We start from the raw sequence: 24365 nt of genomic DNA, 5'->3' as shown, positions 1-24365 counted from the left end.
ATCCGCATACCAGGAAAGACTCGAGAGTGAAAGACAGTAATAAGCCTGCATTTTTTAATACTGCTACAGAGTGGATGTTAAATCTTGAGGTACTGAAGTGAAGCTCTAGTTTCCTGTGTGACGTCATGAACTGCAGCCTATCGGCTGAGGTGCCCGCGTGTGGCGTTCAGGGAAGAGAATCAATACCAATTGTTTATATTTATTTATTCAGAATTAACAAAGAGAAAGAAAAGTATTACAATTATACTGAACAGACTCCACATGAAACATAGGCTGTTACATTGATTTACATTTTTTTTAAAACATAGATTTAATTCTTCCCAACGACTTCTGATTATTTTTTAAAAGGTACAATGGCCTGACATGGACTTTTTTAAACTGAAACATACTGTGTTGACCGGAGAACATTTTATTTACAGATGTATTGTCCATTAATCACATTTGAGGCACCTTTTTAGCCTACTGCACTTTAACAGCACTATTTTATAAACACCACCTATTTAGTTGATTCATTTTCTAATATCATCTGTTTTTAAGTGAAAATCTCAAAAGGTTCTCATTTATATAAATGTCTGTTAAGTCCCTATTTATCCCTGAAGGAGATAACACAATGCTTTTTCGTACCATTTTGAATGCAATACTTTTACTTGTAACGGAGTATTTCTACACTCTGGTACTTCTGCTTTTAAGTACAAGATCTGAGTACTTCTTCCACCTCTGGAGAAAGGAAGCGTTACGAGGTGCCCCTGAACGCAGCACCAGTCCCGTTCCTGCGGAGACTCCGGTCCACGCTTCGGTCCTGGTTTAGCATCGTCCCGGACTCCATGTTGTTCCGAGAGCCACGAACAAGTGCCGAAAACTCTCACGTTGCAACTCTGTGTGTGCGAGTAGTAAAGTGTGTGTGTGCGTGTGAGTGTGTTGACCCTCCGAAAGAAGATGGCAGACTACCGGGAAGACACCGGAGCTCGGGCTCTGCTGGCTCTACAGTCGGCACCATGCAGTCCCGTGCGCGTCGGGGTGACCTCGCACTATCTCCAGCCCTCGCTCGCCCTCTCGGGTCCTGCGTTGATGGATGCCCGCGCCGATGCCGGGATTTTCCCCGGGCGCCTCGCTTGTCCTGCTCCCCAGGCCCTGGCCAGACTGGAGGGCCGGGACTTTGAGTTCTTGATGCGCCAGAGGACGGTCACCATAGGCCGGAACTCGTCTCACGGCTCCGTGGATATCAACATGGGTCACTCGAGCTTCATTTCACGGCGACACCTGCAGGTCACATGTGACGAGGCGAACGGGTTCTCCCTCCGGTGCTTGGGCAAGAATGGCGTGTTCGTTGACGGGGTTTTCCAGCGGAGAGGGGCTCCGCCGCTGCTGCTACCCAGAGAGTGAGTGTTAGCATAGCCGCTACCGACAGGCTAATTATGGCAACACGACTGTTGCATTGCTTACTTTAATGTTCAGCACGCATTGACAAACAAAACTAAAACAACTTCGAAGCCGGTGTCATGAATTAGTTGGTGTCTCCTTTAAAGTGTGTCTACCCTTATTAATATGCGCTAAACAGTTGAATAAAACTTTGAAACTACATTTTTTAATTGTATGTTAGCTATGTAAACCCCTAACTATGAATCCTTAATAGTTCAGGTGGATATATTGTAACTTTCAAAGTTAACCATCTATATATTCAAACGATGGGCACATTTCTGAAGGGGATACACAGTTTGTCATGACACCCCTAATAATCAGAGCGGTTTGATTTGGTCTGATCGGCTTCGCTTAATAAGTGCACTGTAACCTTGGTTTGGACAGTGAAGCTGTAACATAATTAGTCTATATGTCAACACTTAAGCTGTTAATTGTTAATCTTTTGTCTGGATGTTTTGAGGGACCCCTCTAGTGTACTTTTACCCGACTTATTAGCTAATATCAAATCACGGAATTGACCTAGCTCGTTTTAGCTGTTAGCGAACTGTTGACATAACGACAAAATACAAAGCAGATACAAAAAGGTACTTTTGATATTTTGAAAATAATCGTGTAGTGATAAAACTGGCTTTATAACATGTCATCAACTTAAAAGTGTACTAAACAGATTGATTCAGGTCGATAATGCTACTCGTGAAGCTGCTTGCCGTTGTGTTAACATTAATGTAAACAAACCCTGACAGCTCAGTTATTAGTCTTGTTGGAAGAGTGGTGTTTGTTTTGTATTGTGACTTGAAATGCGTGTGTTTGTATCAATAGTAACCATCTGGTGTATTAATATGGTCTTAGTTTTTCTGTTGTGGCACCATTGTCGAGGCTAAACGTTTTTGCTTTTACTGCCTGATTCATTTAATAAGGTGGCAATCTTAAAAACAGTAAGCTTTGACTTTGTGTGTGTGTTGATCACAGGGTGGAGAGGGGGGGGGGGGGGTGTACTCTTAACCTCTCTGATTGGCTGTCACGAGTGTTTGGGGGCGTGTCTGGCATTGAACAGGAAGTGCAGCATGAAATGACATCCTCATAGCAGGAGCACATGGAGTAAACACAAGACTCACACACCAAGGCCATATCCAACACAGCCATGTTCGCATGTGTTGCTCTGGGGCCTCTCTCAGGATTACAGAGCTAACTGGAAAATGGTGCTGAGCTTAGTCCGGACGTTTATCAAATGCAAAAGAGGGCAATTTATTAAGTAATCCTTTTAGTTATTCTTTAACATTTACAATACATATACCCTTTTTATCTCACTCCTTAAATCATATCACAATAATTAGTTGTTATGACACTGCTCAGTTGAATCTGTGTGGTTTAGTCGATATCTTATTGACTGCCTATTATTCCCAGTGCTCCAGGACATTAATATTATTTTTTTCTAATGTCTAAAATATTTTTCATGAGACATAGTTTTCCTACAGGCCGCCTGCAGCAGATTTTCTTAATAGCTGTTTGTGTTTTTTGAGCGATTTCCTCTAAACTCTCTAGCTTCTTTAGTCTTCAATGGCCTGCATCATTAAAGCATTCACACAGTACAATATTTGGCAACATATATTTTAGGTGATATTCAGTACTCGGCAATAATGCCAGGAAGCAAAATCATGTTCCCATTACCGGGTAAACTATTGAACCTTCTTCCACTGTATCTCAGAGTCTCTCACATGCTCTCCAACACTAACACTATTCAACATGTCATGTGAGTCAGTTGAACAGGGGGCTTTCTCTCTGCTACTCCAACATACAGCTGGCACCGTGGAAGTTAATAAGAACAAGCTGTTGTGTGCACAGTCTCTTGCACCTCAGCTGTGGAACCCTGAAACTCCTTCAGTTATTCTCGCATGGACAGTCAGTTGTTGAGGATGGCCTGCTCTATACATGGACAGCTGTGAGAGCGCTGCTCGTGGGCTATTGGATTGGCATCTGCAATTTTCAGAAGCAAATTATAGAGAAAAGATAAAACACATAGACTGGTTTAACTGTCAGCTTACAACACATTTATGGTTTTGTGGGGGTGTGTTTTCTTTTTTCGTGTGTTCATCTCCACAGGGAGGTCTGAGCCCAGGGCCCCTAGAATTAGTTGGGATTCAGTTTCTTTTTCAAAGAAAACACTCATCTAATCTGGCTTGATACAATGTTTTCAGTCACAAAGAAAGACTTCGCTACACTGAATTATCACCCTTACTGCCTAAACCTGCTAGGAGACATCAACATTAGTCATTAAGGTTTCATTGTGAGACATAGATGAATGCCTCGTACACATTATTATTTTCGGGGGTTTCGTTTAGGCTTGAATTATGTTGGGCCTGAACAAATCCTTGCTTTCTTTGAGGCAGTTGTCCAGACCTGCTTAAGTAAGAGGAAATGCTAGCAGGTGTTGTGTTAATACACCAGACTAGTTTCTTGTCCACAAAAGATATTGTTTATATAGAAAACACACCCCTATGGTGGATTGATTCATGATAAGATTCCATATCTTTAATAAAAGATATACCTAAATTCACTTGTGTTTACCGGCTATATATTACTTCAAACATATGCCAACATTGTGATTTCTAGGTTATTCTTAAACTTGGAAATGTTCGAATTGAAATTATAATAAGCCAATAAATGTCAGTCTTAATACAAGAAGTCTGCAAAATGATTCTAATAATGGAGAACTCGCATACAGACTGAAAGTTATGGCAGATACATTTCTCAGAGGCTCTGGAACATTGTTAAGACACAGCCAAAAAGGAGGCAAAAACACGGTACTGTTATATTATAATGTAGACTGTCCCCATTCAGGCCCTGTTCTCTTTAAAAGGGAAGAAATGTTGAACTGTCTGTAATTATATCCTGTAAAGAAAACAATAAAAGAAAGTCAAACAAACATGGAAAATTAAACATTTATATTTGAACTGAGTTAAACCTTGAGCCTCCAGAACTGTTATACAATAATATGTTATAATGCTTAGCTTTTGAATTTTGAATAGGACTAAACTAACCTTGTCTATGCTTCTGTTTTCTTCTGCTCTGCGGCCTCCTCTCACTCTTCTGTCCTGCTGTCCTGCTCTCTAGGTGTGTGTTTCGTTTTCCAAGTACTGTCATCAAGATCCAGTTCATGTCACTCCTGCAGCACGAGGAGCACAGAGAGCGGGAGCAGCTGTCTCTTCCTCCTCGCCCGCTGCTGCCCCACATTTCCCCCCTCAAAATCAGCATTCCCACAATGCAGCAGCATGAAGAGCACATCCGGGCATTTGGCTCTCCGCTGCCTTCGCCCACAGGCACTATCAGGTGAGGACCCACAGACACACACATTGCTATGAACCCCAAAGGTCTTTCTCTTGTTATTACAGTTGGATAGACCCATAATGTTTCTGCTTCACCTGAGCCCAATGCATATCATACTGTTACTGTTCTGTTCATGAACGAATAACATATAAAACAAATTAAATGTGTGAAAAATGTTAAATGTGTGAAAAATTACAATTCAGATTTATTACAGAATTAAAAACAAGTGTCCAGAAAAACATACAAATAAAATGAATAAATAAGTAAACTATATAATATATGTTTAAAGAATGTTTTGAATTAGTCTCCATTGTGAGTTTAAAGAATTTGATTAGTCTACTTATATTAAATTGCCTCATACTCATTCCCTTTTCAAAGCGTCTTCAATTTCAGGTTTTGCCTGTTTTTATGACGTGGTAGAAAGCTCACCTAATGATGTTACATTAAGAGTTAGACATTCCTAATCTGCATATTCTTTCCTTGTTTTATACAGAGCATAAATGAGGAATTCACATAATAATTGGCACATTAAGCAGTAATGAAAATAAATCTTGGTTGCGTCCAAAATGCAAATGAACCAGGGTGTTTGAGAAGGATTTGCTCTATATTGCAATTCAACACTTTTATTGAGGCGCTTGTTTTTTTTGTTTACGTTAAAGTAGGAGATTGCTTGTTTTTTACAATGGTTGTGATGGAGGGACATACACAGAAAACCTATTCACCAAAAAGCACTTGAACTCAGTTATGCTTTTGTCTGTTGCATAATACATTACATAATGAGTGTTTGAGGTCTTTCGGCGTTTACTTTCTCACCTCGTCTTGGCTCCCATCCATAATCGTGTTCAGTCATGTTTATCTGTGTGGATCTGCAAACAAGTGAGGCTGAGTTTCCTTTTGTTTTACTTGTGTGTTATCGTTAACCCAAAAACCTGCAATAATGTAAAATATCCACACTCTACATCAGCTCATGTTCACTGGTAATCTCCTCTCTGGTTGAATGTGTGTACATCAGCTGCTGCAGCGTTTCTGTTGGTATGGAAACCTGCGCTGTACAGATTTGTGACGGCACATGTTGAAAATCACGGCTCTATAAATGTATACAGCATGTTCAACAGGGCGGTGTTGCTGAGTGTGCCCTCTGGTGGTCTGTGTAGCTTTCTACATCACACTTCCCCACCAATGTCAGCTTGTGAGTGCCTGCCTTATATGGAATGGCTGCAGCTTAGAGGCGCGTGATTGGCTAACAGGCAGATTGTTTTGCCTGTAGGCCGTTTTTTCCGTCCATTTGCGGTTTCCTTTTCAGAGGACCCCCCCCCACCCCTCTCAGCCCTCAGCTCCTGTTCTCTCGCACACGGACACACACACTAGTGTAAAGACGCTTGCTCACACATCTCTTCACCACTTTCACTGTGGCCTTTTTCCGGCAGATAGTTGCGTAACCTTCCTTGAAAGTATCCACACACAGTACAAACAAAAGAAGAGTCTTGTGTAAAAGCACGTGCTGCTCCCAGTGTAATGCTAACAGTGTCGTAAGAGTCACCTTTCCTGTTTGGCAACTTATCAATGAACTGTTTACAATAACATTCTTCTGCCCTGCCGCGTTTACTCTCGTACTGCTGGCCCACGCACACATGCACATGCAGTGATATGGTTGTTTTAACAGCGTCAAAGGAAAGCAAAGACAAACACTTCCTCCCACAAGGAGGCAAACATGTCTGTTATGGAAGTTTAGGAAGTAGATTTACAGACTCATTTTTGAATACTAAAGAATGCCTCTGAGCAACGTTAGAGGTTTCTGGTCGTCTTCATTCATATTTCAGTGCAGAGCTTACAAAGCCGAGACGCTTGCAAAACAGAGCCTGCAGCCTAGTTTCCCCAGCCAAAGAATACAGTGTGTGTGTGTGCGTGTCTTTTTCTGGGTCTCTGTTGCTGAAGGCAAATCAAAGCACACTGACTCTCTGAGAACCCACTGTTTACTTTACTAACAGAAGCAGGTGTGTGTTGTTTAAGTTCCTCTGTGTTCCTTGCGTCCTGTTCTCTCAACAACACCAGATAAAACCCAGTTAATAATTAACATACGTTTGACTGTTTTTGCTTATTGTAATGGGTTGTATTATTGCTTTGTGTTTAGCACGACCTGATTCTGAGCTGTAATCATTTTTCCATACGTAGCTCTTGTGTGTGTATGAGACATTGAGCTGTTGTATTAACGTTATCACTAATACTCTGAAAGGATTGTATTCAAAATACCAATTTTAATTTCCTGGAAAGAATCAATATCAATTTATTCAATTTTCTTCAGTATTTTTGTAAAATGTTGAAATTCAACTGTTTATAGAAGTTTACACACTTTGTTTTAGAGTTTCATTATTTAGCCTGAATACTGTAAATCAGACACCATTTATTATTTTCAATCATGTCGTGTTGTGCAGTATTAACCTCGCCTGCAGTATTCTGTATTTTTAAGGTAGTGGTTTAAAAGTGATCCAAGCTAGTTGTTTTTATCACTGATTTGGGTTTGCTTGTGTGTGTCAAAGGGCCTTTTGTTAATGCAATTTAGAGACTTGGATGGCAGTTATAATACACATCAGCTGGAATTGAACAATGTAGTTTCATTTTGATTAATAACTGGTTGGATTTGTCTTGGGTTCACCTCTTTTATTACATGTTTATGAATATATTTGTATTTGTTGAAAGGTCTACCTCAGTGAAAATGTCCCAGAAGCAACTGCTGATGCTTTGAAGATTTGTAGTGACCATACAAATTAATCCTCTTCCTGATTTTTCATTTTTCATTTTTGTATTTATATATCATCAAACTAAATTATGTTGTCGGGCGTAAGTGTTATTATTACACTGGCGTCTGTCCTGCCTTTTAGAAGCAGCCTTAAACCCTCATTACTTGAAGCCATTAACCCAGACCCCTCCTCTCTTCTCCAGTGTTCCTAATTCCTGTCCGGTTAGTCCTCGAGGAGCAGGGTCATCAGGGTATCATCGCTATGGACGCAACGTGACCTCTGACCTCCAGTTAGCAGCTGAATGCGCTGCTAAGGCTGTTTCTGAACAAAGACGAAACATTGCCGAGCCGAGAGGGGGGGGGCGGCGGCGGCGAGCCGCGGGGGGAGTCGGCTGGTGGAGACAGCCCCAAGGTGAAGACCCAGTAACATCAGAATGAACTGCCTCCAGGGAAAAATAATTTGTAGCTTTCAAAGAGTTACTTGTGTAAATAAAGGATGTTTGGATGGTAATGTTTGTGTCTCCTGTGTCCAGGATGAGTCCAAGCCACCTTATTCCTACGCACAGCTGATCGTCCAGGCCATCTCGTCGGCGCAGGACAAACAGCTGACTCTCAGTGGCATCTACGCCCACATCACCAAACACTACCCCTACTACCGCACTGCAGACAAGGGATGGCAGGTAGGGTCTCTCTCTGGAGCTTCTCATGGTGTGCCATAACAATCAGTTCCTCACTTGTTATATTATTATACATTATTATATTAATGTGTTTTTATCCCTAACAAAAACATATAATAGCATTTAAAATACTGGGTATATAAGGAGTAGTAACCACATGGATACAAATATTATGTGTTAAAAAATAGCTAGTTACTGAGTGTTAAATAAATGTAGGGGAGTAGAAGTATAAAGTAGCATAAAAAGCACATCACTTTAGTAAATGTACTTAGTTACATTTCATCCCTGCCAACCACACAGTGTGGGAAGGTTAGCCTGGATAACATTTAGAAGTTTATGATTGTATCATGAAATCAGAAAACGTACTAACAGTACAATAGCTACGGTACCTGTTGTAAAAATGGTATAATAAAAGAAAATAAATAGTCTGCTTAGGATCATTAGCTATATAATAAGTTCTGTGATACTTCCCCTCAAATCTATATTTCTGTCTCCAGTGAGATATTAATGATCTTTTGTCCCTCCAGAACTCAATCAGACACAACCTGTCTCTCAACCGATACTTCCTGAAAGTGGCCCGCTCTCAGGACGAGCCGGGGAAAGGGAGCTTTTGGCGCGTGGATTCTGCTTCTGAGAGCAAGTTGGTGGAGCAAGCCTTTAGGAAAAGACGGCAACGAGGAGTGGCCTGCTTTAGGACGCCATTTGGACCTCTGTCTTCTAGGTGAGTGGGTCCACTGTGGTCTTCATCTGCATGCGCGTGTGCTCTATCAGGAGGGGGGGGTAACCCTCTGTTCAACAACAGCCAGTTTAAACGCTCATTACTGTCAACATGACTCCTAATAAACCTGAGATTGCAGTTTTAAAGTTAATGTTTATCAAGTTAACTTCTAGCTTGATTTAAATGAACTCTGTCAGACTCATGCTTGTTTGCTTCCGATTTGACCTCAGTTAACCCTTTCTACCTTCTCTGTTTCTGCTCCTTGCTATCATTTGATTGGATAGAACAAAGTAAGTCTATTTCTAGGTTGATATATACAGCAGAAGTAACTGGCATTGAAGGAGCCTTGTATTCGACTATAAGTTTCCATGTATTCATATTTCTGGTCTGTTTTTCTTTCCATCTTTCCTTTCCTCCCAGGAGTGCTCCTGCGTCCCCGACCCACCAGGGGCTCCTGTCCCCCCCCTCCAGTGGGCTGCAGACTCCTGAGTGTCTGAGCAGGGACGGCTCTCCCATCTCCCACGACCACCACGAACAGCTGGCTCACAAGCTGGCTTCTGTACCCGAGTATAGGTACTCTCAAAGTGCCCCAGGTAAACACACAACACACAACAAAAGGCACACACATGAAGGCTCTAATATACACGATCAAAACATGACAATTGTTGTCTGTTTCTGCGCAGGATCTCCAGTCAGTGGTCAGCACGTCATCATGGCGGCCCCCACCCACACCTCAATGCTGCCCTCAGGCCCGGGGAAAGCCCTCGCTTTCATTCCAGGTGGGGGCCACATTCAGCCCCTCCACCTCCTGCAGAGCCCCACCCAGTCCTCCGTCACCATGCTGCGGGTCGTCACCAGCACCCCGCTGACCTCCCACCCCCCCAATGGATACAGCGCTGGAGGAGCAGAGGGCCACAGTGAGCTCAGAGGTAAAACCATCTGTTGTGATCCATCAGTACCTGGTAATGACGGAGTAGTTCTGCTCATCTCCAGGTCTACATTCGTAAAGCTTTTGTCATGCTCCATAATTGTTGTACATCTCTGTGGTATTTGAAGATATAAAAAGGTCTGTTTGCATTTAGCTCCCAGGCTATTTGTTTTGGATTGTGTAATATGTTTGGATACACGAACATGTGGACTTTTTCTACCTTTGTGAAATACATTGATTGAACTATAAAAGGACATTTAAATGTAACTGTTTACATGTTTATCAGTTTACTAATTGTGATCCAAGCTTGCTTCTCAAAGTCCAGAGTTATATATTTGCAGATTAATTTGACCTTATTATATTGCATCTTGTGTTTGAATGTTACAAGTGTAGAGAAGAGTAAATACTTAGTCTTACTGCTAAATATAAGATCATTTAAGAACTACACTCTTTGATAAAATGTCCAAAATAGTTCATTTGGATGAATGGTAGATATATGCTGTGTTTTAGGAAGGGAAACTTTTTTTTGTGGCAGTTTTTCTATATAATATAATTTGATGCACTTTCATAAACATTTAGTATGTTTGGCTTTGACATGTGTGCGTTGTGTCCCTCAGACGCCCAGCTGACCAGGGAGCGGGTGATCCAGACCGTGGACAGTGCGGTGCAGGGCGGGGACGGCAGGAACCTGGTCCTCGGTTTACATCAACTTCCTGTTCGTCCTGTTACTCAGAATGGCAAACACACCACTGCTGCTGCTGTTGCCACAGTAACCAGCTTTGCTAATGCATCTGGTGAGACTCTCCTGCAATCACTGCACAGTCATGATGATGCATGTCAATGTTTCTGCTCAAAAAGATGGATTCAAGCCATCAAGATACAGATGTGGGCATTGTACTGGGCAAACCACTACTCTTCTAAATTATTGCTTTTTCACATTATTTAAAGAATACGTTCAGAACATTATAAGAATCAACTTGTTCTTGGAGGAGGACACTAACGTCACTGTAGGATCACAGTGATACCTCACTGGAAACAAATCTTACATCACAAAAAACATCCTCAATACTGAGTGGTGTTTAGATAGATTTAGACGTCCAGCAGGGTTTGCCAAGTTTTAAGATACATAGCTAAATAAGCAACTATACCTCTTACTGACAGCTTTTGTTTTAGCTTGTTTTAAAGCTGAGATACTGAGCTGTTCTTGTATAACACATAACAAATATGCAAATGACTGTAGACAGAGCAGAATAAAATACTGCATTTTTGACATGTTAACATCTTACATTTATTTGTAAAAGGTTATTGCTTTTTACGTGCCTAGGTTTTATTTTCCATACTTAGAGTATCAAGCTTTGTTTAAGGGTCTTAGCCCCGACAATGAGAACAGAGGATGTGTTGCAGCGTGATGACAAAACATAAAAAACAGCTTAAAACAAGGTTACCTGTGTAATATCGCGTTTTCCCTCATCACTCATCAGATACTGACCCCACCTGACTCTCCCTCCCCTCTTCTCTCCCCCCCCCCCCCCCCTCCCCCCCCCAGGCCTGAGCAGTCCTCTGCAGATCCTGGCTGCCCAGGCCTCCAGCTCCCCCCCGGTGCTGCTGAGCCGACAGCCGGGTGCAGAGTCGTTATCCGAGCACCCCGGGGAGCCGCAGTCCAAGCGGCCGAAGATGGAGGACGGGGGCGGCCTTGAATCTGCTCAGCATCAAGTCACGCCGGCTCAGCAGCCTGTCATCGTTGCCATGACAACACAAAACCACGACCCCAGGAAGTAAAGCCCAGGGTCTCTTACAGGTACCCGATGGACCGCCTGCTCACGGCCCCTAACTGCTTCGTCTTTTATACTCATTTGATATGACTGCAGCCGTCACGGCCAATGTACAGGCAGCCTCTCTCAACAGAAGGGAAATAAATTGTAAGGAAAATATATTTTGGTCAAAAATAGATAAAAAAAACGTTCAATACATTCTGAATGTAAAAAGCAAGTAAATCTTTCAGGACTTTTTCAGCTTTACAGTCTTTTTAATGTAATCCTTCATTCACTGAAAACACAGATATTAAGCTTACGAGAGCATTATGCATATTAAATCATTTGAGCACTACTTTACTACGTGAATGTTGGATCATATCTCTCATCAGTTTCTCTCTCAGGCCAAAGAACTCTCCGGCACTTCTGATCAGTCACTGCCTGATTTAGAAACCAGGGCAAGTGTGTTCAGAGATTTGAAATGGCTGGCATTTACAGAAGAAACTGTGACGATCAGAGTTTATATATTTTGTAGTGTCACACAAACCATGGACAGAAATATGGAGAGGACTTAACTGTGTGTACCCAGACCATTTGATGGGGCTTGGGAGACTGTTAAAAATATGATTGTACTTTTTCATAAAGCAATCCCTACTGAAAAAAAGATTTTCTCTTGAGTAAAGAAAAGAAAGATGTTAACATAAAGACTGAGACCAGAATGTGAAATTGTCTATCCTTCTTGCTTTTCTCTGGAAAGCATACAACAAAAAAGAAATTGGGTATTGTTTTGGAAGATATGAGGAGATCCAGGAATGAAAAAACAGGACTCGGCCGTTTTTGCTTCACTTCAGCTCAGATCGGTTTATCAGTGTGAAGCAGGCTCGAGAGGATCCGTGTGATTGGACAGCAGACGGGCGAAACAAGAGGCATCTATTTGGAGTTGATTGAAGTGGAGCTAACCTAATGTAGACAAACTGATTGTTGTTTTAATTTTTTTTCTTTCGTTTCAGTAGTGGCAAAAGGAGAAATGGAACAGCCTGTGCGTACACTTTTGTTTGTCTTAGCACAGAAAAGCATTATTGTAATAATCCTTAAAGCCTTAAATATTTCTACTTTGTCATTTTATTTTAACCTTTAGACAGCTTTACCTTTTTTTTAGATTGTAAACAAAGCGCTTCTTTAACAGTACAATGATCGGCAACACTACAGTGGTGACAGTAATGTCAGCATCCGTAGACTTATCAGGGGAAGGGCGGGACCAACACATGACCACACATTTCAACTGCTTTTTTCTTTCTTTCTTTCTGTATGGTACTTTTGACATATTTTCTACTCTTGGCTCCCCACTCTTTTGCTTTCAGTTTCCTGTAAAAGCATGAACCTTTCTCCCAATCTACCTCTGTCCCTCTCCTCAGTGAGCAGTCTCTAAAGGCTCATCACACTGTTTGCAGTCCTTGTCACAGACACTGCCTCAGCTTTATACTCTTCAGCACTTTCTCCCCCCCCCCCCGTCTCTTATCTCTCACTGCCTTTAGCTTTCCCCAACCTCCTCGCACAGGCCTCATTTTTAGCTGGCAATCAGGCACAATTTGTGCAAGATTTCAGTGATTGTTGTTGCACATTATTAGAAAACAAACAAAAAAAGATGCGTAATGATTGTATGCTGCTCTATCTGCTAAATGACAAAGCTATTTAGAAGGTATTTTTTCTGATTTTTGGAAAAAAGAAAAAATATTTTGCTATTTTTAAAAACAGCTGTCATCAATACGTAAACATTCTGGAAATAGAGAAGTATATGTATTTTTAAATGTTCCTGTTTTTGTGATTTGTTAAAATGTGTAGCACAAATTAAAATTCCTCATTGACTTAAATATTGCCTTCTTTCATGTGACCGGGGTCTGCAGACTCTGTCGCTCTGTTGTTGGGACATTAGGTGGGTTTCTACGCAGAAACATGAACAAGTATTTAACAATCTTTATTCTTAAGTACCATCATGTTTCAACAGTATAAATAATGAACAGAGAATAATATACATGCATGAAATCAATGTCTTAAATCCTTAAAATCCACACAAATGTTACTGCAAATAAATGAACATGAACAGATTAAAGCCAAGTCAAACAAACCTGATGGGGGGGGGGGGGAAAGAATCAGCGAATGGACTGATATTTCAACAAATGTAAATCATAAATACATTTTGGTAATTTCTCATTGAAAATAGTGGCTAGTTTAACTTTCTCTATTGGGTTTTGGCCAGTAAAAAATGAGCTAGGTATTTTAATATATTAATTGGAAGAATGATTGGCAGATTAATCAATAATGAAAACCGTCTAAGTCTGGGCTTCTTTTTGTAAGAGAGCCAATAAACATCTGGATCTGCACAGATGCAGCGTTTTTATTTTTACAGAAGGTCACTGCTACTGATGTTGTGATCCACAGAGCTGAGGGCAGAACAAAAGTCCGAACAGAACTGACTAGCGTGGCTTATTTTTCCATAGTCACCTTAAATTTGAATCAGGGACTTGTATTGCTTTTTCTTGTGAAGGTGACTTGGTCTTGTTGTTGCTGGTGGTCTTTTTAAAAGGGTCCATTCAGCCAAATTACACGAGCACATGTTTGCTGTTTTGGTTGCCTATATTTGTAGATCTAATTATTAAACTATAGAATTGTCTGCAACCTATACTTCCAGAAAAATATCCCTATAACTCTGGATAATCCACAGACATCACAGTGAATTGGGACAACTTTATATTATATATAATAAATAATCCTTTCATGGTGACATATAGTGAGGTCAGTACAGGGTTCGAGTTATGTGGGAGCCAATGGGAGGTGAGCTCCCGTAAGGAGGGGTCTGAGCTCCTATGAAAAGCAGGGGAATCTTACATCTGTGGGGGTCGCTAATACATTACCAACAACCATTATTTTAATCACATAATGCATTTTTCAATGTAATGAGTATTATTTACGTTAACAAGGTAAATAGGCTAAAAGAAAACATGTTTTCCAAAAGAACTACGCATCGTATTCTCTCTTGAATGACAATATGCCTTCACTTCACCTCAAAGGTATATAAATATCACCCGTTATTAACGTTATTACCCGGCTGTCATTGATATATTTATCTCCGCCCCTAACGTTAGTTTTAAAGACCCCCATAAAACTCAGATTATAACTCGAACCCTGGGTTAGTATATCATCCCGAGAAACTGAAAATATGCTATCTCTGGAAAGACAGCTGCTGTTTAATGTTTAGGCGAAATTTGACAATTCTGTGAACAACCAGGAAGGGTTAGAAGGAAATTCTTAATCAGAAATATCTCAAACCTCAAAAGGGACTTTTGCTAGATACCACCAGTAAGACATGGTTTTCTGTAATTTTAGTAACTGCTGAATCAAAGTGCAGCTAATGACCCTTCTGGAATAAGAAGTTCAGAAGTCGATTCTTGTTAATAGTTCTTGAATTCTTTAAATGTTTAAAATAAATCCACAACTGCCATTTTAGAAAATTACATTCCTTTTTTCCATCAGTATTTTTCAGAGTCAAAGAAGGTTATAGAGAAATCCCCAAAATGTAGTTTCTCTTTTGAATGTCCACACAATATGTGACCAGGTGTTACATATTTACAAAGGACTATTTACACCTCATACCCAGATAAATACCGCATATATTGACAACACAAGTGTAGCTTATAAACACGACGATTGTGCATCAGAACCTGGAGTAAAGTTTGTGGTCTTGATGATCCAGTCATTAATAAATAACAATGTCCCCCAGCAGCTGCACATCCCCTGTGCACGTGGAGCATCGGGAACTCCTCCGTTGTCCGGTGGCGGGATGAAGTCCATGATGAGGTTGAATGTGAAATAGGAGAGCTGGGCTGTGTCTTGACTTTACTTCTTCCTCCTTTTACAGCCACTCTCTGGTATGAAAGTCAACATTCATAGAGTCTGTTGAGCAGATAGGGCTTTGGGAGTTGCTAACAAACAGGATTAGAAAACATTCCACTCTAAAAGCGTTGTGTAAAACATCCATCGAAGAGAACCTCGTCTTCATGTTTGTCTGCAAGTGCTTTAAGAAGTACAGTCAGTTCGTGTCCTCAGTTCCTTGTTTCTGAGAGATGGGCAGCTATTTCACCATGCTACTGAAAGTCTAGTACAATTATTCTAAAATTCATGTGGAAAAAGTCCTTATGTGTTCACATGCTGCGAGCACCAGCCAAAGGGAAATTAAAACTTTTAAAATCTGCTGTGCTTTAAACCACATCAGGCTGCGTACTGGCTGGCTAGACCTCGCTTTCCTCCAACGCTGATTAATTAGGCGACTTTTCCTTGCAGCGTATCCCTTTGATGTCGCCGTGGGTTACGGATTCTGTCTGTCACACAAACCCAGTTGGAGTCAGCGTGAGGGCAGCAGATCTGGCAGCTGTGGAGTGTTAATCTCCAGTTTGATTGCGTGGCTTTGTGCTGTCGCTAGTTTTCACACCCATATTTCATGCTGTGTGTGTTTGTGTGTGTGCTGTTCGAGTGCAGTATCCCGCGTCGTCTCGCTGTCCTACCTCTCCCTCCGGTGTTGTGCAGCGGTTGCTCGGAGACAGTCAGCAGGAGGAGGCGCTGATCTTCTCCGAGACGTCGGGGTCGGACTTGGCCACCAGGAAGCGTAGGCGACCTCCTCCCAGGCGAATCAGATCCACGGCGCTGAGGAGGAAGTGAAGAGAGACAAAGAGTCCGGTTACTCAGAGCTCAGCAGAGACTGTCTGGGCTCACATCAATCAATCACAGTAATCAATCGGCTTGAAAGGCTAACCGCCATGGGTATGGTTAGCATTGTGGGGAGATTGCTCCCTCTGTCACCAAACTCAATATCACCCAGCAGTATCGTTAATCTCCTCCAGCCCATTGTGGTGATTCACAGACAGCTCCAGTGTACCTCTGGTAGTCGGCTCCTATCAGGCTGGTCCCGTTCACAGCCAGGATGCGGTCTCCGATCCTCAGCCTGCCGTCAGACGCCGCCGGGCCGTCGGGGATCAGAGTTCGGATGTAGATGCCTGGAGCGTTGAGAGGAGTGTGCTGCGGGGGGGACAAGAGTTATAGTTTGAACAGAGTGAGAGTGTCCATTATGTAGCTGGTAGAGAAACTCATTTATACTGCGGCCAATGAAGATACATTTCCTTCTTTTTAATATCCGAAAGGTTTGCGTTTTAACTTTTACGAGACACTTGTAACGATAAAATCAACAGTTTTTTTTGTTTCTAAATCAGGTATGTAATGTGAAATTAACTGCAGGTAAACGTTGGCTTCCGGAGTCTAAATCTAGAGTCTAAGGAAATATCATATTCAAGTTATAATGATATAAAATAAGCAACTCATCACCATTGAAAATCAATAATAACATGACAATACTGTGACTTTTCCTAAACTTTTATGGCATAGTATATACGTATAGCATTACATACATTACATTTTATGGTATACTATACTATGATTTTTCAAAAATGTTACGACATCCTATACTATGACCATTCTTATAGCATTACTGTTTTTAACTTTTTTCAAGAACTACTATACTGTGTCTTTTTAAAAAACTTTTTTTAACAGAAAAATAAACCACTGAAACCTGGACTGACAGGCAAGATAAAAAGTTAAATCTGTTTCTGAACGTCTGTGTACTCACCAGGCCGTCTATGAGTCCCATGCCGAGTCCGTAGGGTCCTTTGTCCAGTTCCACTACAAACACCACACACAAGTCATCAGGAAGGGGAGGGGCGCCAGGGGATGATACAGGGAAAGGAAACTCACACCCACTAATACACCCTGCAGAGGACACGGACACCCAAATGCACAAAAAAACACACACACACACAAACACACAGACACACAGGGTCTTGCTATGGGGTCGGACAAACATGAAAGGTGTTACTGTGCAGAACACACACACACACAGATACCGAGACACATGCTACATGCTACAGAGCTGATCTGACACACACACACACGTGCTTCTGACAGAAGCCTGCAGATGTCACACTCACTACACTGTAACATGCACAGGAAATATCCTGCTGATCTAAAAGCTCCAGTGTATAAACTACAGAAGCGCACAAAATGTAGTGTACGTTGTAAGCTGCATTCATCGATTTGTGGCCACTAGGGGGCAGAATAACTCCAAAGCAACCAACAGAGTAACCCAATTTTAGCTCTCATTCTGGCTCTGACTTCCAACTGTTTTACTAGCTAGTGGCTGAATTAGCTTTTCTCCAATGTGAAGCTCAGCATGAGTTTATTAGAACGTTTTTTCAGAAAACAACTTCTTGCTGCAGCTGGAAATGAGAGCAGTTGATACTGAATCGGACAGTAAATGTGTTGTTAAATCAAATGTATGAGCTAACAGAGGCTAAAACTCTTTGTTGTTGATCATGTTTTTGTGGCGACAAGGGACCTCTTTAACATTAATGTTTTCATTAACTCCATTCATTACAATTATTTTGATAATTGCAGCTTTCAATAAATTAAGAATTGCACTCATTTTGTGTAGGTGTTTTTTATGTCTACAGTGTCTGATCTGTTGTCTTTAAATATAAGTGAGTGGAGAAGCACAGAAGAGAGAAGAGGAGACTGAGATGCAAACGTTAATGTCCAATGTAAAGTGTCTTTTTCACATTGGTCAATTCCAGGGGGAATTTGAATGTGATACTAGCAAATGTATTTTCATTATAATATGCAACATTGTTTATAATGCAGTGTATATACTATATTGTTTATTAATATAAAGTGTAGCGATGTACCGATCCAAAACACTTTTACAATATCATTTAGTGGATGTGATGTTGGCGCAACAACCTTGAGTTTGATTAATGCAGTTAAAAAATATATCTTTGAGTTACATTGATGCAGGATCTCAAGCATCATGGTACCTCCAGGATCTCAAGCATCACGGTACCTCCAATAATATTTAATCTAATAATGCAGTGAGATAATCAGACACGGGATATTAACACTAATTATCTGCAGAAACAACTGAGGTTTCTGAATCGTAAAAACTTGGATGAATGAATCGCTAATATTATGTGTAAAGAACTGCAAGGCTTAACACTTAAACAGCAGATGTGCGATGGAAAAAATAACAAAAACACAATACAATATGTGAGTTGGTAAATCATGTTTTTGTTGAAGCTCACAATGTTCTGTCTTAAAAATATGTATCAGATTTTTGCCATTTTCTTTATGACAAGTTGAACTGTGGTGTTTCTGTTCTGGATTCCTTTATCATGCTCATGTGTTCTTGTTATTTTGTCCACCTCCTGTATGATATTCAGCCTACCCTCCAGTCCATTGCTGATGAGTCCGTTGGTCTTTTTACACTCGGCCACAGTTCTGCTGCTGCAGCCGTTAGTCTGGGCGATGGGGCCTATGAACTTCCCTCCCCCTCCTCCTCCTCCTCCTCCTCCTCCTCCCCCTTCGTCGGGGTACAGCGGAGTGTTGGTGGGGGTCAAGAGGCAGGACGGGTCTGGATTTGCCGTCCGGGCGTGGTGGATGGTGCCGTTCCTCCTCAGGCTGTGTGTGTGTGACTGGCCTGGAGGTCTCTCCCGTGCCCTATCCTCTCCCGGCTCCCCCGTCACCTCCTCCCCAGGACCCCCGGAGCGGGGACTGCTGTGGGCCGGAGGCAGCATCTCCCTCTGTGCCGGGATCGGACAGAAAGACTTTAGAGGACAGTATGAGGAGAGGATGAAATGATTATGAAAATAAATATTCCTATTATCTTTCAACTTTGATAATTTTATTTATTTTTTTTGTTTGAGATTCTAAGGGTTTATTGTCATGTGCACAGTCGCTACAGTGTAGTTATGGCAATGAACATCTTGAGTCCCAGGCTAATCCAACAATGCAACATAAAAATATATATTAGGCATAAAACACTCTTAAACTAACGATATAATAGTGCAAGAAGAAACCGAGTAGAATAAAAAGGTGCAAGATTATCAACAATAAGCTAAATGTTGCAGAGAATGTTGCAGGCCAAAACAGTCCAATTAAACAATGAGTAAAGTGATGTATAATAATTTTAAAGACACATATAGGATATTTGTTGGTGTATACCTGTTTCTTTGTGCATGAAAATGTGTACATACGAGGGTGCAGTAACACTAGGGATTATGGTCTAGTCAGCCGTTCCCACTAATTAGACAGCCTGAAGACTAATCAGATTAACCATGATTTAACCATGTCTAGGTTTCTGTGTGTGTGTGTGTGTGTGTGTGTGTGTGTGTTGGCTAGAGTAGAGGGTTTTTGTCTTTCATTCATGGGATTATGGAGGAACTCCTCAAAAACCACAGCTGCCGAGGCACATGGCCTGGATTACTGCGAGGCGTGTGCATCTGACAGAGTGCACAGTGTGTTTCCTGACCTGTACGTCGGGCCAGTCGGCTGTGTTGGTCCCGTTGGAGTGTGTGTGCACACTGGGAGTGTTGGTGTGTGTTTGCGTCTTGGTGCGCAGCCCCCACAGGTAGTGGCGGATGTAGAGCAGCTGTCTGTAGATGCTGTCCTCCACACACTCGCTCTCCAGGTCCACTCTGAAGCCGCCGCTGGGCAGCACTATGGGAGGGTGGTTCTCAAAGCTCTCCAGGAGGTCCACTAAACACACACAGACTGATGTTAGCGCACCTACACACACACACACACACACACACACATCATTGCCGCTGAACAGCTCCCCATCGGCCTGTCACTCTTTCTGTTTTGCATTTTTCACATTTAGAACTCCTACTGGATAGCAATTGAATGCTAACCACAGCAGCTAGTTACAATAAATGTGAGATATAAAACATGTCAAAACAAATGTTCTGGTTATGATCATGTTTAGACTTTTAAAAGTGCATTATCTTTAGTATAATTTTGAGATACATTTAGTTTACCTGAGTAGTTACATGACAAGTGAGAACAACAATTAAAGTTCCCTTGCAGATTCAGATGACTTCTACTTAATAAAAGATGCATTAAAAAAGACATACTGTATGTATATAAAGTAGTTCAAACTTCCCCCCTTTTGGCAGATGAGTGTTAAAACAGCCCTTTGGTAATAAACTCTGCACGTACATCATTCTGCACGTTGAAGGTCAGACATCACAGTGAAGTTATTAAAAGCAAAACACGTTCCAGAGTGGAGGGGACACCTTAAATATTAATGTAACAGTCATTCAACAATGATTTGAAGGAGTGTTAGACCAGTATATACTGCAGAGTCTAAACGTTCCCCTCTTATAACACGAGGACATTATGTGCCATCAATCTTTCATTTACTGGTAGTGCTACGTATGGCCAGAAAGTGATGTCTATACTGAGATCTTTTAAAACAGAGCGCTGCTTTCACTTCTATTGTGCTACATTCCTGCTACTGAATGAGTCTTTGCATCAAAAATAAGATGCAGAAAAAGGTGCTTCTTCACCTGAATTCAGTGCATTTTAGTTTTGACAGTGTGCTCTATATTGTACAACAGAGAGCAAAACAGTATTTTACTTTACTATTCTTCACTGGACTGCAGTCAAAACGTTCAGTAATGTTTTCACAGGGTGCTGCATCAGCGTGTGCATGCAGAGGCATTAGAGCTCCCCAAACTCTACTGTGGCTGGGTGTACGTTTAGAAAGCGCATGATGTTATAAGCAGCAACGTTTTCTATGAGCTGAGCACTCATTTTAAGCGGCTCATTTAAAGTTGATGGTTGGCCACTAAAATAAAAATGTACCTGTTCTGTATATATACGCCTCGTCCTCGCTGCTGGGCTGCCATGATGGGACAGGGCCTATCTCTGCTGTGAGCTGGTACTGGGTGAGGATCCTGTGCAGCTGTACTGGCTTCAGAGCCGGGTGCTCACTGGACAGAGCTCGCCAACTTAACTGCACATGGGGGAAGAGAAATTAATCAGAAGTCGTGGGAGGTCAGTGCTTTCCAGTCTTGGAGGTGAAGAGCAATGTGGACGGATCCTGGCTGAACCCTTCAAAATACGTAATTAATCAATAGCTGATCAGAGTTACTTGCTTTATGAACAGCAGTTTAATGTATTTAAAACAGTCAACTTGATTACAGTCAATCAGGATTGAGCAGCTGTAATACTGATAACCTCCATTGAAACACATTTTAATACGGTAAGCTCTCTTTATATATACATGTTGACACCTTATTAGTGCTGGTTAGCAATGCTGTACAAGATTTTAGCCGACTGTGTGTGTGTGTGATACCTGTGTGAGCTGTTGTGGGGGCGTGGCCAGTATGGACACAGCGCTGTTGAGTTTGGTGAAGAATTTGTCGGCCAGGTGTCCCAGACCCGACCTGCTCGCCCACTCCATGACCATCCGCAAACACGCCTGAATCTGCAGCACCTTCGACCGCTGGAACCAACCCCGAGATGGACCTGCACACACACACACACACACACCGAGACACACACACACATCCTGTAGTGAGTGTTTGGATATTTTCCTCTGAGACACTGCAGTACATTTTCTATTCTGGGTGTGTGCGTGTCTAAGGGAAGGTAGACCAACACAGAGACAGTGAATGTTTCTCTGCATGCGTTGTACGACAATACAGAAATACATTTGTGTAAGTAATTAGATTTTGAAGGCAGGGACACAATGGCCACAGCGCAGAGCAGCCTGCTCCTTGCAGAATACAAATGCAGCGCTGCAGCGGGGCTCAGATGACATTCCTCACTCTGTAATCCTTTGTTTCTCTGCATCACTTCAAAGAACTGAAAGGAAGTTTTGTTGATGGTTAAGCAGGCGATAAATTGAAATCTGGCATTTGTCAAGATGGCATCCCACAGTTTGTCAATCTGTCCTTCCATTACCTCAATGCAGCTATAATTACTATGTAATCTTTCTGAAATACCCCCCAATGTGAGATTAGACCTCTGCCGGGGTTTGGTACAAACAATGACAAACAACTGGACTAACGTTAACGACACCCCAGATGACAAATTAACCTCTGTTGATACATTTTATAAAAATAATTAGAGACTCTATACAAAATAAATGTAAGAGCCATCTTAGCACATACTTATATTAAGTTTAAATGTTTTTGTTGGCGTGAAAATATTATATAGGTTCTCATATCATTTAATGTTATCTTTCCATTTTTGTGACCCTAAAAAGATTGAATCTACCAATCGTTGCACCTCTGACTTAATGTAATGATTATAAATAAGGGACAACACAGAGATGTGAAGGTAAACATGTTTAAAATGGAAATACAGATTCTTTTAATAGTCAAATGAATCCTGACAAGACTGTTTTCTTAAAATGATTGAATGTGAACACATATTTCTATGCTGAAATTAACAGAAGAAGCCACTGCTTTCAAAAATGTTTTCACAAGATACTGTAAGGTGTTCGTAGCACAAAATCAACAGTTTTATTTCATAGATAAATCAAGGAGCCTTCTGGTGACAGAATGAGTCAACCTGATTATGGATCTTTTACAGACAAACAATGCCACCACAAGTTAGACATGACAGGAAGCTTCATGCATCCTATCAACTGACAGCATAATGTGCAGACAGCACACACACATACTCTAACCCTTCACATATTATGCCATATGTTTTAGGTGCACACACACACACACATATGCACACACTCCCCTCCGTAATAGGCTTACGTCTACAGATACAGTAATCTATGTGTGAGGCATCACTAAAGACGAGACATCACTTAACCTCTTAGCAAATGTGTCATAATGCTTCCAAGCAGCTGGTTTACAGACACATCAGAGTCCTTTACACTCTCCAACAAAAGGTGTGACAACACACACTCGTACAAAAGCAGGAGAACACAGAGCGCCTGCACCGTATCACATCTCTTCCGTAAAAAATATCAGGCTGACAGAGTGAGTGTTGCAGAGAGCGCTCAGTGCAAGCGTCAGCGTTACCTGCCACAAACTCACTTCCCTGTTACCATGGACACCACCAGTGCAGAAATATCAATGAGCGACAAAGAGGAGAGCGAGGGAGAGGAAGAGAAAGCCAGACAGACGGAGAGAGGAAGGTGGGGGGGGGGGGGGGGGGAGAGAGGAGCCTCCGCATGAATATAAAGGTATTTCTCCTTCTGCCAGACATGTGATCTCTCCTGTCTCCACCGGCTAATGAAGACATATGGCGGGAGCGTGAGGGTGTGTGTGCAGGCTAAAGATTCAGAGGGAGGATGTGGAGAGGTTGGGAGTGATGGGTGGTCAAACGCATGGAAATAGCCGGCAGTAAATTACAATTTCTGTTTTTAGACAAAGTAATAGACTATTAGCACGGTCCTCACAACAACTTCCAGCCCTTTACCCTTCATGCTGACCTTTTCCCCTCTTTCCCCCTCCTTCCTCTAACTCCTCTCTCTCTCCTCCATCCACTCCCACCTCTCACCCCCCGATGGCCAGATGGAAGGATGGACGCAAGGAGGAGGAGGAGGAGGAGGAGGAGGTGAAGGGGGGAGAAACAGAATGCAGATAGGAGAAGGGTATAGAGGACACATCTAGGTTAGTCTCTGTCAAAATGCTGACAAGGACACAGGGACACACTCTCTCTCTCTTTCTCTCTCTCTCTTGCCCACACACTTACAACTGTACAAATCCTGAGGGGGGTCTAATGGAGTGTGAGTGTGCATGCTTTTTGCACTACCTTTGTCCATTAGCTGGTTAAACAGCGACACGTTGGAGAAGAAGAAGAGGTAAGCGAACATCTGAGCCTGGATCTCCGGGTGGACCTGGTAGCTCTGCAGAAGCTCCTGGCCGTTCTGAAACACCTGCACACACACACACACACACGCAAA

General features: G+C 41.9%; 2 protein-coding genes across 2 annotated transcripts in view; one reads left to right on the top strand and one right to left on the bottom strand.

Moving 5' to 3' along the window:
* Positions 1 to 265: 265 nt before the first annotated feature.
* On the top strand, positions 266 to 13425 carry foxk1 (forkhead box K1). Its single transcript, XM_034130180.1, is given in 10 exon segments — positions 266 to 1379; positions 4531 to 4746; positions 7684 to 7840; positions 7842 to 7892; positions 8014 to 8160; positions 8685 to 8878; positions 9296 to 9468; positions 9559 to 9804; positions 10421 to 10597; positions 11350 to 13425. Coding segments are annotated over 10 exon segments (2037 nt in total). The 5' UTR covers positions 266 to 936; the 3' UTR covers positions 11583 to 13425.
* A 78-nt stretch (positions 13426 to 13503) lies between these two features.
* radil (Ras association and DIL domains) overlaps positions 13504 to 24365 on the bottom strand; it is a 25562-nt gene continuing 14700 nt past the window's right edge. The window contains exons 14-21 of the mRNA XM_034130179.1: positions 24215 to 24338; positions 21789 to 21961; positions 21296 to 21446; positions 19959 to 20185; positions 18876 to 19254; positions 17229 to 17281; positions 16485 to 16624; positions 13504 to 16252 (exon numbers count right to left, since the gene is read on the bottom strand). Of these exons, the coding sequence (XP_033986070.1) occupies positions 16153 to 16252; positions 16485 to 16624; positions 17229 to 17281; positions 18876 to 19254; positions 19959 to 20185; positions 21296 to 21446; positions 21789 to 21961; positions 24215 to 24338 (1347 nt within the window). The 3' untranslated portion in view covers positions 13504 to 16152. The remainder of the gene's footprint in view (positions 16253 to 16484; positions 16625 to 17228; positions 17282 to 18875; positions 19255 to 19958; positions 20186 to 21295; positions 21447 to 21788; positions 21962 to 24214; positions 24339 to 24365) is intronic.

Source organism: Trematomus bernacchii, unplaced genomic scaffold, assembly GCF_902827165.1.
Source record: "Trematomus bernacchii unplaced genomic scaffold, fTreBer1.1, whole genome shotgun sequence".
In the NCBI taxonomy this organism is placed as follows: domain Eukaryota; kingdom Metazoa; phylum Chordata; class Actinopteri; order Perciformes; family Nototheniidae; genus Trematomus; species Trematomus bernacchii.
Note: the sequence above shows the minus strand (reverse complement) of the source record. Positions and strands in the feature narration are given on the sequence as shown.